The sequence below is a fragment of the Phycodurus eques genome, chromosome 16, assembly GCF_024500275.1.
Source record: "Phycodurus eques isolate BA_2022a chromosome 16, UOR_Pequ_1.1, whole genome shotgun sequence".
NCBI lineage: Eukaryota > Metazoa > Chordata > Actinopteri > Syngnathiformes > Syngnathidae > Phycodurus > Phycodurus eques.
Window position 1 is genome coordinate 12,591,459 of NC_084540.1, and position 13,734 is coordinate 12,605,192.

Below are 13,734 nucleotides of genomic sequence, written 5' to 3' on the forward strand. Positions count from 1 at the left end.
GATCTCGGAAAGGGTTCTGGTCGTCCCAGATGTCTTCTATTTCAGGATTATGGAGGCCACTGTGCTCTCAGGAACCTTAAGTGCAGCAGATTTTTTTTTTGTAATCTTGGCCACATCTGTTCCTTGCCAAAATGTTGTCTCTGAGCTCTTCAGACAGTTCCTTTGACCTCATGATACTCATTTGCTCTGACATGCACTGAGAGCTGTAAGGTCTTATATAGACAGGGGTGTGGCTTTCCTAATCAAGTCCAATCAGTATAATCAAACACAGTTGGATTCCAATGAAGGTGTAGAACCATTTTAAGGAGGATCAGAAGAAATGGACAGCACCCAAGTTAAATATATGAGTGTCGCAGCAAAGGGTCTGAATACTTATGACTGTGTGATATTTCAGTTTTTCTTTTTTAATAAATCAGCAAAGATTTAAACAATTATGTTTTTTTTCTGTCAATGTGGGGTGTAGTGTGTACATTAATGAGGAAAATGATTAACTTAAATGATTTTAACAAATGGCTGCAATATAACAAAGAGTGAAAAATTTAAGGAACATATTTATGGAACAGTGGTGACGGTGTTCACCGGGAAGTTTGAAACAGTCCTGAGAACTGTCTGTGTACCCACCACATTTGCACTGGTTCCTGAAGAAACATGCACCTGTTGGTCTTTGAGGGTCATGACAGAATATTGAAAGTGAAAGAGTAAAAAGGCATAAGAATGATCATCCATACCAAACGGAAGGAGGTCAGAAGGTGTCTTGAAACTGGCGTGAGATCTACACATACACTTTCACACTTTCCCTTTTCTCTGAAACATTATAATAATAATATAATAAATATAATAATATTATTATTATATTATAATAATAATAATCCATGTATTTATGTCAGACAGGCTGTGAATATATTTAGATTCTTTTTTTTAATCTGTAGTTCAGAATTTGTTATACACAGTTATTATTGGGATATTCTTAGTGCTGGTCAAAGTTGACCTGTGCATGGAAAATGAACAATATATGAAGGTTAGCAATGTTTATTATTACAGTTGTAGTTTCTCACAGTGTCCATCTCTTTCGAGGGTACATGTGTACCTAATGAAATATCCACTTCTATTCTCTGTCTCTTCCTGCTCATCCTGTCCTCATTAAACCACATTTCCATCCACATTTGCTCTTCCTCTACATCTACGTCCCTTCTTCTTCATACGCCCTCCACCCTGCAGAAGAGCCGTCGAGACACATGCAACTTTGACAAAGAGTTCACCAAAATGGCGGTGGACCTGACGCCCACAGACAAGCTGGTCATCATGAACCTGGACCAGGATGACTTCATGGGCTTCTCCTACACCAACCCGGAATATGAGGCTCCTAACTGAAGCCGTGTGGACTATTGGCAAGAGAGGTGAAACGTGTTAGGCCAGTCCATTCAACAAACATAAATGGTATCGTCAAACTCAACTTCCACAATACACTGGATACCAAAGACTTTCAACGTATTGTGTAAAAAAAAAAAAAAAAAAAAACACTGTTTATAGAAAAGGTGTCATATTTAATTTAATAATGAATAAGTTATTAGTCCTAAATGTTAATTGGGTAATGGAATCCCTTTTCCCTTATGTTCAGACTATATTGTAATAAGAATAGAAGACTGTGAGCTACTGAAGCGTAGTGTGAAAAAAGGCCAAAATGGAAAGAAATTTATATATATATATATATATATATACTATTCTTCATAGTCATTTCATATTTTGATCATATTACCTTATTACTACCTGATGGCCCTTTAATAGGCGGAAACTCCACTGTCACCTTTCATAGTAAACTGCGAAGAGATGAAAAAGTGCATCCCAATACAGTGTAACCTCAAAGTCAAGCATAGACGCTGGGTGACTTTCAAGTTGTTCTCATTTCAAACAATTTTCCCATTGGAAATAATGAAATAAATGATCAATCTAACATGGTAACAAAATCAGCATTATCTGCACAAGCTTCTCGAAACCACCACATACTTGAATGCTCTGCGAAATTGTCTACGTGTGGGCAGTTGGCATCCGTGTTCTGCAATGTGCCTGGCAACACTAATTAAAACTTTTAAAGAACTTTTTACACCGCACATAGAAAAGCGTAGTGCAACAACCCCATTCATTGTGTATGTGCTGCCATGACGCACCAATGGAAACGTTGCAGTGGAGCAGGGCTTTGCCGCGGCGGCACCGTGATGTCAGATGGCATATCCAATAGGAGGGATGGTAGCGGAGTGAAAAGAGCAAGCTATTTTGGATAGAGTGAAAAAGGCATGTAGAAACTTCAAGAAGCAATCATTGATACGGTGTCCCTGGGTCCCAAGTTCTGGGACAAAAGACAAATGACGCACTATGATGTTGTAAAGAAAGAGAGAGATCTCCACAACTTTGAATTTACTCAGTTGGTTTAAAGTGGTAGAAAGCTTGCGCAGCTGCCGTCCTCCCTGCGTTGTTCTGCACACTACCCCACCGTGAACCCCGCACAAAACAAGTGCATTCACAGCAGCTTGGTGATGAAGTGCTGCCTTCACGAGTGAAAATACACTTTGAGTTTGCCTCTCTTTTCTCTTCAGACTGTGGGCTGCTGAAGAACAAGTAGCTACTCGGCTTCGCCCCTGGTCACTATGGTAACAAAATCCATATTTAGCATTGATTCAGCTGCACGGGAGGGGGGGGGGGGGGGTGTATGAACAGTGGCTCATTTACATGAGAAGGACCGCCCTTCAAAGCAGCTTTATTTCAGAGAGGCAAAAAGGGGGCACATAAATTATCATTATGCTTGTTGATCCTTGGGCTTGGGTTAGGAAGAAGTTAGAAGTTAACTCAAGTAAAATGCTGGAATTTTACTGCTTTGAATGGAGGCTGTTGTGTAACTTTAATTGTTCAATTATTTCACTCTTTATAGCACATGTTGAAGCTGCTGCTTCTTTGGGGGTATTTTAAAAAGCCAAAGAAAAAGCATGACCGAGGTCCTACAGTATATGTTTTTTTTTAAGTTTAGTGAGACTTTGAGAGCCTACTTTTCCCCAAAAATGTTTCAAGCTCATATTCTACAACATCAGGGGCGTTCGACTTTGGAGGTTCCACTGTATCACAATGATTCAGCTCTAAAACAGCAAGTTGTACATGCAAGAATTGTGGAGAAAGTTCACATTTTGTGATCTAGTGGAAGAAAAGGTTTTTCCTTCACTATCAACATAAACCATGACTGTGCTCATTTGTGCATCTTGACCAATGTTGCCTTTTTCAATCAGCAGTCATTCATGGCACTGTGGAAGTGCTGACACATCACTGAGGAAAATGCATAATGAGCAAACTTCTTTGAAACCTTTTCTTCTGCTTTTTCCCCCCACTTTCTCCCATCCCACCTTTAAATATTTCCATTTGCTCGGTAATCCTTGCTTCTGTCGAAGCCCACTGGGAAGCCACAAACGATGTGATGTCAAAAGCTCGTGGTAGTCCCCAATCGGGTGCGCACACACACTGCGTCTGAGGAGCTGCTTTGACAAATCCCAAATGAGACATTTTGCAAACAGCAATAACATCAGCAAGGCTGCTGATTCCCCGCCCCTCCCACAAACACATTTGTGCGTGCGTGCGTAAATATATGCGCATATTGACGAACTAACTGACGTTCGGAAGACGCAAAACCTGTGTGGATTCAAGGCCAGTTTATTTCAAATTCTGCAAATTTTCTCTCCAGCCTTCAACCACTTCATAATGCCAGCAATGCCCCCGACACTGCTCTGTACCATAGTGTAGTTTATACTGTACACTACCATACTGTACTAGCATGATTGAGAATTATTAGGTGAAGCGTAACAAGACGAAGAATGACGATGTTTTCTCCTGGAGGCGCACGGCACACTGCAGGTCCGATACACACATTTAAGCACACACACATCCACCCCATTCATACTTAACAAGCAAATACTCATAATTTGAAACCCAAACACATACCATTTCTTAACTCCAATATCTGTGATCTTATTGAAGTAACATATTTTATATATATATATATATATATATATATATATATATATATATATATATATATATATATATATATATATGTATGTATGTATATATATATGTATGTATGTATATATATATATATATATATATATATATATATATATATGTATGTATATATATATATATATATATATATATATATATATATATATATATATATATATATATATATATATATATATGTATATATATATATATATATATATATATATATATATACACACACAATAGTCTGATTATAAAAGGGAATCAGACTGGGGGGGAAAGATATGACCACTTGAGCAATCTAATAACATCCAATAAAAGAACTTTCAAAAATACTGCTTTTACAAAGATAAGAATGTGCACTGTTGATTCACACTATTATTTCAGATCGATATTATTTCAACACTCAACACAATGTTTATTATTGTGGTTGTATTTTGCAGTAATGTGGAATAGAGTCAATTGTATCAAGATCAGTAACAATGATCGGATGATATAGCAATTGTGTAATTGTTATTGATATTGGAATAAAAACACCGTAGCCATGCAACTGAAGAAAGGAAATATCAAACATGCACACTGAGCATACAACTTCATTAAATTAATGAAATGAATGCAAAACTAGACTCATAATATTACCCTAAAACATTACCTAACCAAAGGCTGAGTAGTTTTTAGGTATAAGGAAATAATTTAAAAACATAACAGAATAAAAAGGTACTTTTAATAACAATTAAAACCAAAAATGAGAGTACTTAAACTCCTGAATATGTAGAATTACTGAGTCGCCTATAAAAAGTGTATTCTTTTTAATGATAGAAAGCAACATTATGTTTCCACTAAACGCATGATGTTAGCAAAGCATTGCATCAATATTGATATGACAATGTGTTCTGGTTAATCAAAACTGAACATTATTTGTAATTAAATAATTTTTGATCCAGCTTTTACAGTATATTGGAGCTTTTGTGGCCGGTCAGTGTAATAGTTTGCAAAATACACAGTATATTTAAAAAAATGATTTGACCAGTTTGCAACCACTGAGCTACTTGATCAACTCCTGCCGCTGGGAGTCGGTGAAGCATTTAATCACGCCTGACCACTGTGTGTGGATGACCTGTATATCAGCTATGTGAAGCACTGTACAATTTAGGATCTATCAGTCTCTTAAGCTTAGAAGAAGCCAGTGTACAGTTCCACACATATACAATGATGTCTTGTCTATGTTCCTTTTGGTGTTTCAAAATTATCCAAGTATAATTCCCTCATTACAGATGTATAAGCACACTTTAATGTTAATTCTAGAGTTATACTATGCATGCATATGTTTTCAGTCTTTCATATCTTGTACTGTGTGAGCTGAATTGATCCTCTATGAAGTGTTGATTCATTGATGATAACTGTGTGGTCCATGTAATAGTAACTATTATACTTTTGTATATGTATACATATTATACAGTACATTGTGTTTGTACATATATAGTCTTAAAGGGTAAGAGTCTTCCATTATGATAGGAAAATCCACACGTGTTGTGTGATAAGGATAATTATACTGCAATACAGAACTGCCATCTATTGATATATAATGACAATTTAGCTTAAAGAAAAATAAAATGTTAACTTCCCCACCCACCTTTTTTTTTTTTTTTTTTGGTCTTTCTTAACCCTCTCTTCCATTGCGCTGTGCTCTTCTCTGCACCTTACAACCTCACCTTAATTCCGCTCATCAATAATCCTTCCTGCCCTCTTTTTTCACATTCTCGCGCCACCCAACATGATCTGCTGAACTACTGCCACCTTTTCAAAGTCCACGGCTGCCTCATTTGTGCTTTGATTTGTGCAAGACGCACATGCTATATAAACACCATGCTAAAGTAAAGATACGACAAAAGATAAGTATGATTATGTTTTGTGTCATAGTTCACCAATCAGGAAATGTGTACTGTGACGTTTATGATTGTAGAATAATAAATTATTGTCAAAGGTCACGTTTCACTTTCTTTTGTTTGATGTCAAGAGAGACCACTTTATATCAAACATTGGAAGAACTTGGACACCTTTTAAGTCTTGATTGAGATGAACAAGATTTTTATGGAGAAACCAACGATATCCCATTTTTAGCAAAGTTTTTGTCCAATGTAACTTATTGTAAACTATATTGTCAGTGGCACTGTTTCCTTAACTAATCAGATTTCAAATTTTCTTCAGAAGGCCAGCTAGCTGGCCCACAGTAACATTGTCATTTTCCCGTCCCCTGATTGGTTTGTCGGAGCAAAATCGGTTGCAGCCATTTTCGACTAGCAAAACTCCTAGCGATCTGCACTCATGAATACATTTAATAATCAGCATCTCTGGTGAGTATGACGTATTTTATTGAAATGTTTTATCTTTTCATCATGTCATTAGATAAATATTGATCCTGAACTGCTCCGGATGGTGTGTGTGACACAGTTGTGTGCTGTTATATTGAGGTTTTGTAAATTATTGATGGTTTATATAATTGCAATGAAAAAGTAGTCCTATTACGAGGACGATTAAGTTGAGTAAGTCTTCATTGAAGGCCCAGGTGACATATGCATGAGTAACACAAATCCTTACTTGAACTGTTTTATGTAATTAGAACGCAATTTAAAGATGGTGAAGTTTTGTTTTACAGGACATGACGGAGACATGAATGATCAGGTAGATGATGATTCATTCATTCGAATGGATGGTAAGTGTATAATAAGGAGGTAAAAGAAGAGCAGGTTTAATTATCTTTGTTGTTTGAAATTTCCCAGGTCAACTTAAGTAGGAACCACTAACTAAAATACAAATCATAGTCGAAAGCTCTTCAATAAGTGGAACATAATATGACATGAGGCTGACACCTAAATGTGCAACATATAAAGACAAACACCCTCAACCTGGAAGCAAGCTTTGTGTGCTACATTTCATAGCAGATATTTCCTCTAACTATCTGCAGAGTGGACTGGACTCGATCATTATTGTGTTATTCAAAGGAGGATGTTATGTCTTCCAGCATATTGGTGATAATAAGGTGCACCTGCTTTATGCTACGCTTCACTGCATTGGGTGGCAATAACAGCTCCTCTGCTACACTGATACTACTATGGAACAGAGCTCATATTCTGCTAATTGCTGCCTTCAATTCACTAACGATCAGATCTTTTTTTTTTTTTAATCTAAGCTTAGCTGGATAACCGTATTGGGGCATTTGTCTGTAACTTACTGGAACAATTAATGTCTTTGTTTAAGTTCATGCCTTTATAACGTTGTTTGTGTGCACCGCACTGGGGCACGGCCATGCAATCGACCCCCCAAGTTGGAAGTTGATGAAGAATTGAACTCAATGACCTTTGTTAATTTATTAATTATTTGATTCAAGGGGATGTTTCACAATCGTTTTGTCCATGTACTGAAGTTCATGCATGAGCAATTATTAAGTTGTATTTTATTTTTATCAAAATCCTTTAGATATTCAGATGAAAAGGTTAACATTGTTAAAATAGCAATGACAGTGACCTCTAACAGATGTTAAGAGACACAGGTACGGCTTGATGGTGAAGGGGGAAAAAAACAAATAAGGCCCAATGCTGTAAAAAGCAGCACTGCAGCACACTGGAGGAATGCGAGAGAAAGATGAGAAAGGCAAAGTGACAAAAGCAAAACAATCTCATTTATTTCATTCAGCGGATCTAGAAAATGCTCAAGAGCATGACGGAGAAGCTTATTGGATTTATTTCACACTCGCACTCTCACTCACCCACACACATAACACAGAACCCAACACACACTTTCATTGACCACCACATACACTGTTTCACTCTATCAGACTTCTACTGTATATGCTTCACCATTAATTTATTCTGCACTTCCTGTCTTAATCAATATGTCAGTCTTTTGTCTAATCACACACTCACACACGTTTTCATCTCCCTTTGACATGATCCTTTCTCTCCATTACTGTATATCCTCAAATATCAGCCTCAGTTAGTTGCTGAACAAAATAAATGATTCTATTTCCGTTTAATTACATTAACACCTGGCCTCTATTATTTAGTGTTCTAACCAATCTTGTTTGTCTTCCAATTGTGTGCATTTGTTGTTTGGATGATAGAGGAAAACATACACCCATCACACAACTTCCAATACAAGAGCTCTATCAAAAAGATTGTAATGCTCTCTTGTGATGCATACTCTTTCCTCGGGCCATGTCTCTGGCCATGAACTCCATAAATCACAGCTATGACATATTAGCATCACGCCAGAATCATGCCACACATCACCATATGTACTCTTTTTTTCCCTGGAGTCATCCCCATCTGGTATCACACCGACAACAACACTGAGCTGAGTATGCACACACTCTTAAACCATGCACAAGCAACAGTAAGCGTGCACACTGCAATTAACAAGTGTAGACCGATACACAAAAGCACCACAATTGTATAAGTCGTTTCCTTGCAGTATTTTGGCGTTGTCAGGCATCTTCCCCCTGCAAACAGTTCATTGTTCGCTGTCTGGTTTCTCTGATGTTTACTAGAGAGCATCTTCATTTCATCTTCCTCTTCCTCCTCCTCCTCCTCACAGTCTCAGAGCGCTGGCCTGACGCGTGAGAAGGTTCCAGCTCAGTGAGCACCGAGCCTGCAGTCCCACTCTCTTCAAGAAGAAGGAAGGGACACTGTGTCAATGTTGGTTTAAACATGATTCCATGTTGCAGCTACACTGGAGTAGGCCTAATTGTGGACTGAACATAACACAAGGTAATCATGAGTTGGTTTTAAGCACACTCTTTCTGTGCCAATTGCCCAACAAATTACATTTTACAACCCCAATTCCAATGAAGATGGGATGTTGTTTTATACACAAATAAAAACAGAATACAATGATTTGCAAATGATGTTCAACCTATATTTAATTGAATATACTACAAAGACATGATAGTTAATGTTCAAACTGATCAACTTTATTGTTTTTAGCAAATAATCATTAACTTGGAATTTTATGGCTGCAACACATTCCAAAAAAGCTGGGACAGGTGGCAAAAAAGACTGAGAAAGTTGAGGAATGCTCATCAAACACCTGTTTGAAATATCCCACAGGTGAACAGGCTAATTGGGAACAGGTGGGGGCCATGATTGGGTATAAAAGGAGCTTCCCTGAATTGCTCAGTCATTCACAAGCAAAGATGGGGCGAGGTTCACCTCTTTGTGAACAAGTGCGTGAGAAAATATTCGAACAGTTTAAGGACAATGTTCCTCAACGTACAATTGCAAGGAATTTAGAGATTTTATCATCTACGGTCCATAATATCATCAAAAGGTTCAGATAATCTGGAGAAATCACTGCATGTAAGCGGCAAGGCCGAAAACCAACATTGAATGCCCGTGACCTTCGATTCCTCAGACGGCACTGCATCAAAAAACAACATCAATGTGTAAAGGATATCATCACAGGGGCTCAGGAACACTTCCGAAAACCAATGTCAGTAAATACAGTTCGGCGCGACATCCGTAAGTGCAACTTGAAACTCTAGTATGCAAAACAAAAGCCATTTATCAACAACACCCAGAAACGCCGCCGGCTTCTCTGGGCCCGAGCTCATCTAAGATGGACCGATGCAAAGTGGAAAAGTGTTCTGTGGTCCGACGAGTCCACATTTCAAATTGTTTTTGGAAATTGTGGACGTCGTCTCCTCCTTTCCAAAGAGGGAAAGAACCATCCAGACTGTTATGGACGCAAAGTTCAAAAGCCAGCATCTGTGATGGTATGGGGCTGTGTTCGTGCCAATGGCATGGGTAACTTACACCTCTGTGAAGGCACCATTAATGCTGAAAGGTACATACAGGTTTTGGAGAAACATATGCTGCCATCCAAGCAACGTCTTTTTCATGGACGCCCCTGCTTATTTCAGCAAGACAATTCCAAACCACATTCTGCACGTGTTACAACAGTGTGGCTTCGTACTAAAAGAGTGTGGGTACTTGACTGGCCTGCCTGCAGTCCAGACCTGTCTCCCATTGAAAATGTGTGGCGCATTATGAAGCGTAACATACAACAACGGAGACCCTGAACTGTTGAACAGCTGAAGCTGTACATCAAGCAAGAATGGGAAAGAATTTCACATACAAAGCTTCAATAATTAGTGTCCTCAGTTCCCAAACGTTTATTGAATGTTGTTAAAAGAAAAGGTGATGTAACAGTGTTAAACATGACCTTGTCCCAGCTTTTTTGGAACGTGTTGCAGCCATAAAATTCTATGTTAATGATTATTTGCTAAAAACAAAAACGTTTATCAGTTTGAACATTAAATATCATGTCTTTGTAGTGTATTCAATTAAATATAGGTTGAACATGATTTGCAAATCCTTGTATTCTGTTTTTATGTTTAACACAATGTCCCAACTTCATTGGAATTGGGGTTGTACATTATTGTCATTAGGGAGGCACGGTGAAGGACTGGTTAGCACATCTGCCTCACAGTTCTGAGCACTCGGGTTCAAATCCGGCCTCACCTGTGTGGAGTTTATATGTTCTCCCTGTACCTGTGTGGGTTTTCTCCGGGTACTCTGGTTTCCTCCCACATGCCAAAAACATGCATGTTAGGTTGATTGAAGACTCTAAATTGCCTGTCGGTGTGAATGTGTGTGCGAATGGTTGTTTGTTTCTATTGTTTTGTTTCTGTGATTGGCTGGTGACCAGTTCACGGTGTACCCCGCCTCTCGCCCGAAGATAGCTGGGATAGGCTCCAGCACGCCCGCGACCCTCGTGAGTATAAAGCGGTACAGAAAATGGATGGATTATAGTCATTATTCATTGGATTATAATCTTTTTTTTCCATGGGTTTCTCATGGAAATGGAATTAATCAGTTCCAAGATCAAGCTCTCACTTTTAACCAGGGGTGGGCAAACTACGACCCACGGACCACATGTGGCCAGCTCCGTTCTTTAATCTGGCCCACCCACCATTTACATGATCAAGTCCTCTAAAATGTATTAAAATTACATCTGATATCCACCACACATGTCTGTGAAGCTCTGAAAAAAATTTCTGAATGAAAATATGCCTCACCCCACATCAAATTAATCAAAATTGCGTTAGAACAGCGGTGTAAGTACTGCACCAGACTTAGATGTAATCAGAAGGCGTAAGTTTAGACCAACTTTCTGCCACCAAATTGTCTGAACACCAGGCGAATGTCAAAGGTCACACACTCGTTGCACCAGTACCGCCACCTTGGCGCAGACCGGTCTGTCAAATTGGAAAACACGGGCAGCTAGCCTTGCGCTTGCACGAAAATCGAGATACGCCATTTTGTGCGCTAGACCACAGATGCGCAGTCTACGAAAATAGAGTCCTACATGTGTTCAGACTTACTTTGGGTGGAGTCAGTACCATAGCAATGGAACTCTGTTGTAATTTGCATACGCTAATAATTTTTTTCATAAATGTCTAGAAAAGATGAGTGGATTTATATGGATGTCGTTCCCAAAATGCTATTTACAAATCTTGTATCTAATCTATGCCTATACTGTGTATATGTTAAATACCTGATTAAAAGATGATTATCACAAAACACCTGTTTATGTTGTATGCTTTATTGATCATTGTACACATGTTTTTCCCTTTTCAGTCTTTAATTAACCAAACATGCACGTTTTTGAAATGTGGGCGGAATCCGCAGTACACATAGGTAAGTCCATTTTTTTATTAATGATGTGATTTGTAGATTAGATTTGTCACTATCAATGAAACATTTCAGTTTTCATTCACTTTAAACTTCAGCACAGTTATCCTTGCTGTCTTCCTCCATGTCCTCCTTCTACTCCAACCCTCTGTGACTCTTTGTGCCAACCTCCTCCCTCACTTTTCCTTGCTCTTTTTCCTTCAGTCTCTCTCATCTGCCCCATCCCTCTCTCTTTTCTTCCTTATCCACTTCCCTCCTTCCTTCCTAAATCACTCTCACATCTTCCTCCCACTCTTTTTGCCTGCCTTCCTCCCCTCACTGTCACTCATTCAACATCCCACCCGCCTGTCTCTCACTAGATGTGGGATGCCATGCTTCTCTTCCTGAAGTCATTTCTATGTTAATGAGTCTCCTTGTGAGATAACACGGGCAGCGAGGGCCTCATGCACGTGTTCGCACGCACACGCACACACACACTGCAAGGGTGATAGGACCTGTCACTGCTCTCTCTCCTGTTGATCTGCTCCAGCATTTATGTATGTGTAATCCCTTTCTTTTCACTTTCCCTCCTTCCTCTGTGTTTTTGATCCTTTAAATCCCCCTGTTTCATCCTCACTGTGACAGCCGCTGTCAGTCAGAGCAACATCTTGAAGTTAGTGCACCAGACAGTCTGTTAGCTGGAGCTCTAAAATACTGAGTCAAATTGACACATGAACAGGCTGTCTATATCTGTATATGTGTCTAATCGGAATGCAGACAACGACTCTCACTGCTGTGGCCATGGATGGGCCAACGTCTGTTTTGAGTGATCTGTTGAAACACCCTGTGAAATAACACCACCAGAGGTGTCATGAACTGTAACTAAGTACAAATACTTTGTTACCTAACGTAAGAATTTTGGGTTTCTCTAGTCTGCTTTACTGGAGTATTTATTTTTTCATGTTCAACCTATATTTAATTGAACACACTACAAAGACAAGATATTTAATGTTCAAACTGATAAACTTTATTGTTTTTAGCAAATAATCGTTAACTTAGAATTTTATGGCTGCAACACGTTCCAAAAAAGCTGGGACAGGTGGCAAAAAAGACTGAGAAAGTTGAGGAATGCTCATCAAACGCCTGTTTTGAACATCCCACAACTGAGAACCCGGACTGTTGAAGAGCTGAAGCTGTACACCAAGCAAGAATGGGAAAGAATTGCACCTACAAAGCTTCAACAATTAGTGTCCTCAGTTCCCAAACATTTATTGAATGTTGTTAAAAGAAAAGGTGACATATAACACAGTGGTAAACATGACCCTGTGCCAGCTTTTTTGGAACGTGTTGCAACCATAAAATTCTAAGTTAATGATTACTTGCTAAAAACAATAAAGTGTATCAGTTTGAACATTAAATTGCCTTTGTAGTGTATTCAATTAAATATAGGTTGATTTGCAAATCATTGTATTGTTTCTATTTATGTTTAACACAACATCCCAACTTCATTGGAATTGGGGTTGTACTTCTACTCCTCACATGTTTGTGCAAATGTACTTTTTATTTGTGTAAATTCTGAGTCTTCAACTCATTGGAAGGATTTATTTTTATTTTTTGGCAAGAATTTGTTTAAAAAAATTTTTTTAAGATTTGAGATTTGTGTATGTTGTGCTTTGAAAGAGTTGCAGACACTGTGTTTTTGGCTGTCTAATGTATTTAAACGAAAATAATGTTCAACCTCGTCATGGTTTATGAAATAGATTTTTATGGTTTTGTTCTTGTCACAGTCTCGGCTTCTCTCACTCTTGGTCTTGTCTCTGTCTTGGTCTGGACCCGGTCTCAACTCCCAAAAGGCTTGGTCTTGTCTTGGTCTCAGTGAGTTCTGGTCTCGGGCAAGCCTTGGTCTCGGCTATTGTGGTCTTTGAGCACAACACTACTGAATTTTTTTGGAGTTCAGGACACTCAAATGCTGAGGTTCCACTGCAACTACTATCAAGTTTGCGTTTTGTATTGAAAGTAGATACAA

General features: G+C 38.6%; 1 protein-coding gene across 1 annotated transcript in view; it reads left to right on the plus strand.

Moving 5' to 3' along the window:
• Positions 1-1,534, plus strand: part of prkcbb (protein kinase C, beta b) — an 86,071-nt gene extending 84,537 nt beyond the window's left edge. Inside the window, exon 17 of the mRNA XM_061700230.1 lies at positions 1,219-1,534. Within this exon, the coding sequence (XP_061556214.1) occupies positions 1,219-1,371 (153 nt within the window). The 3' untranslated portion in view covers positions 1,372-1,534. The remainder of the gene's footprint in view (positions 1-1,218) is intronic.
• The last annotated feature ends 12,200 nt before the right edge of the window (positions 1,535-13,734 follow it).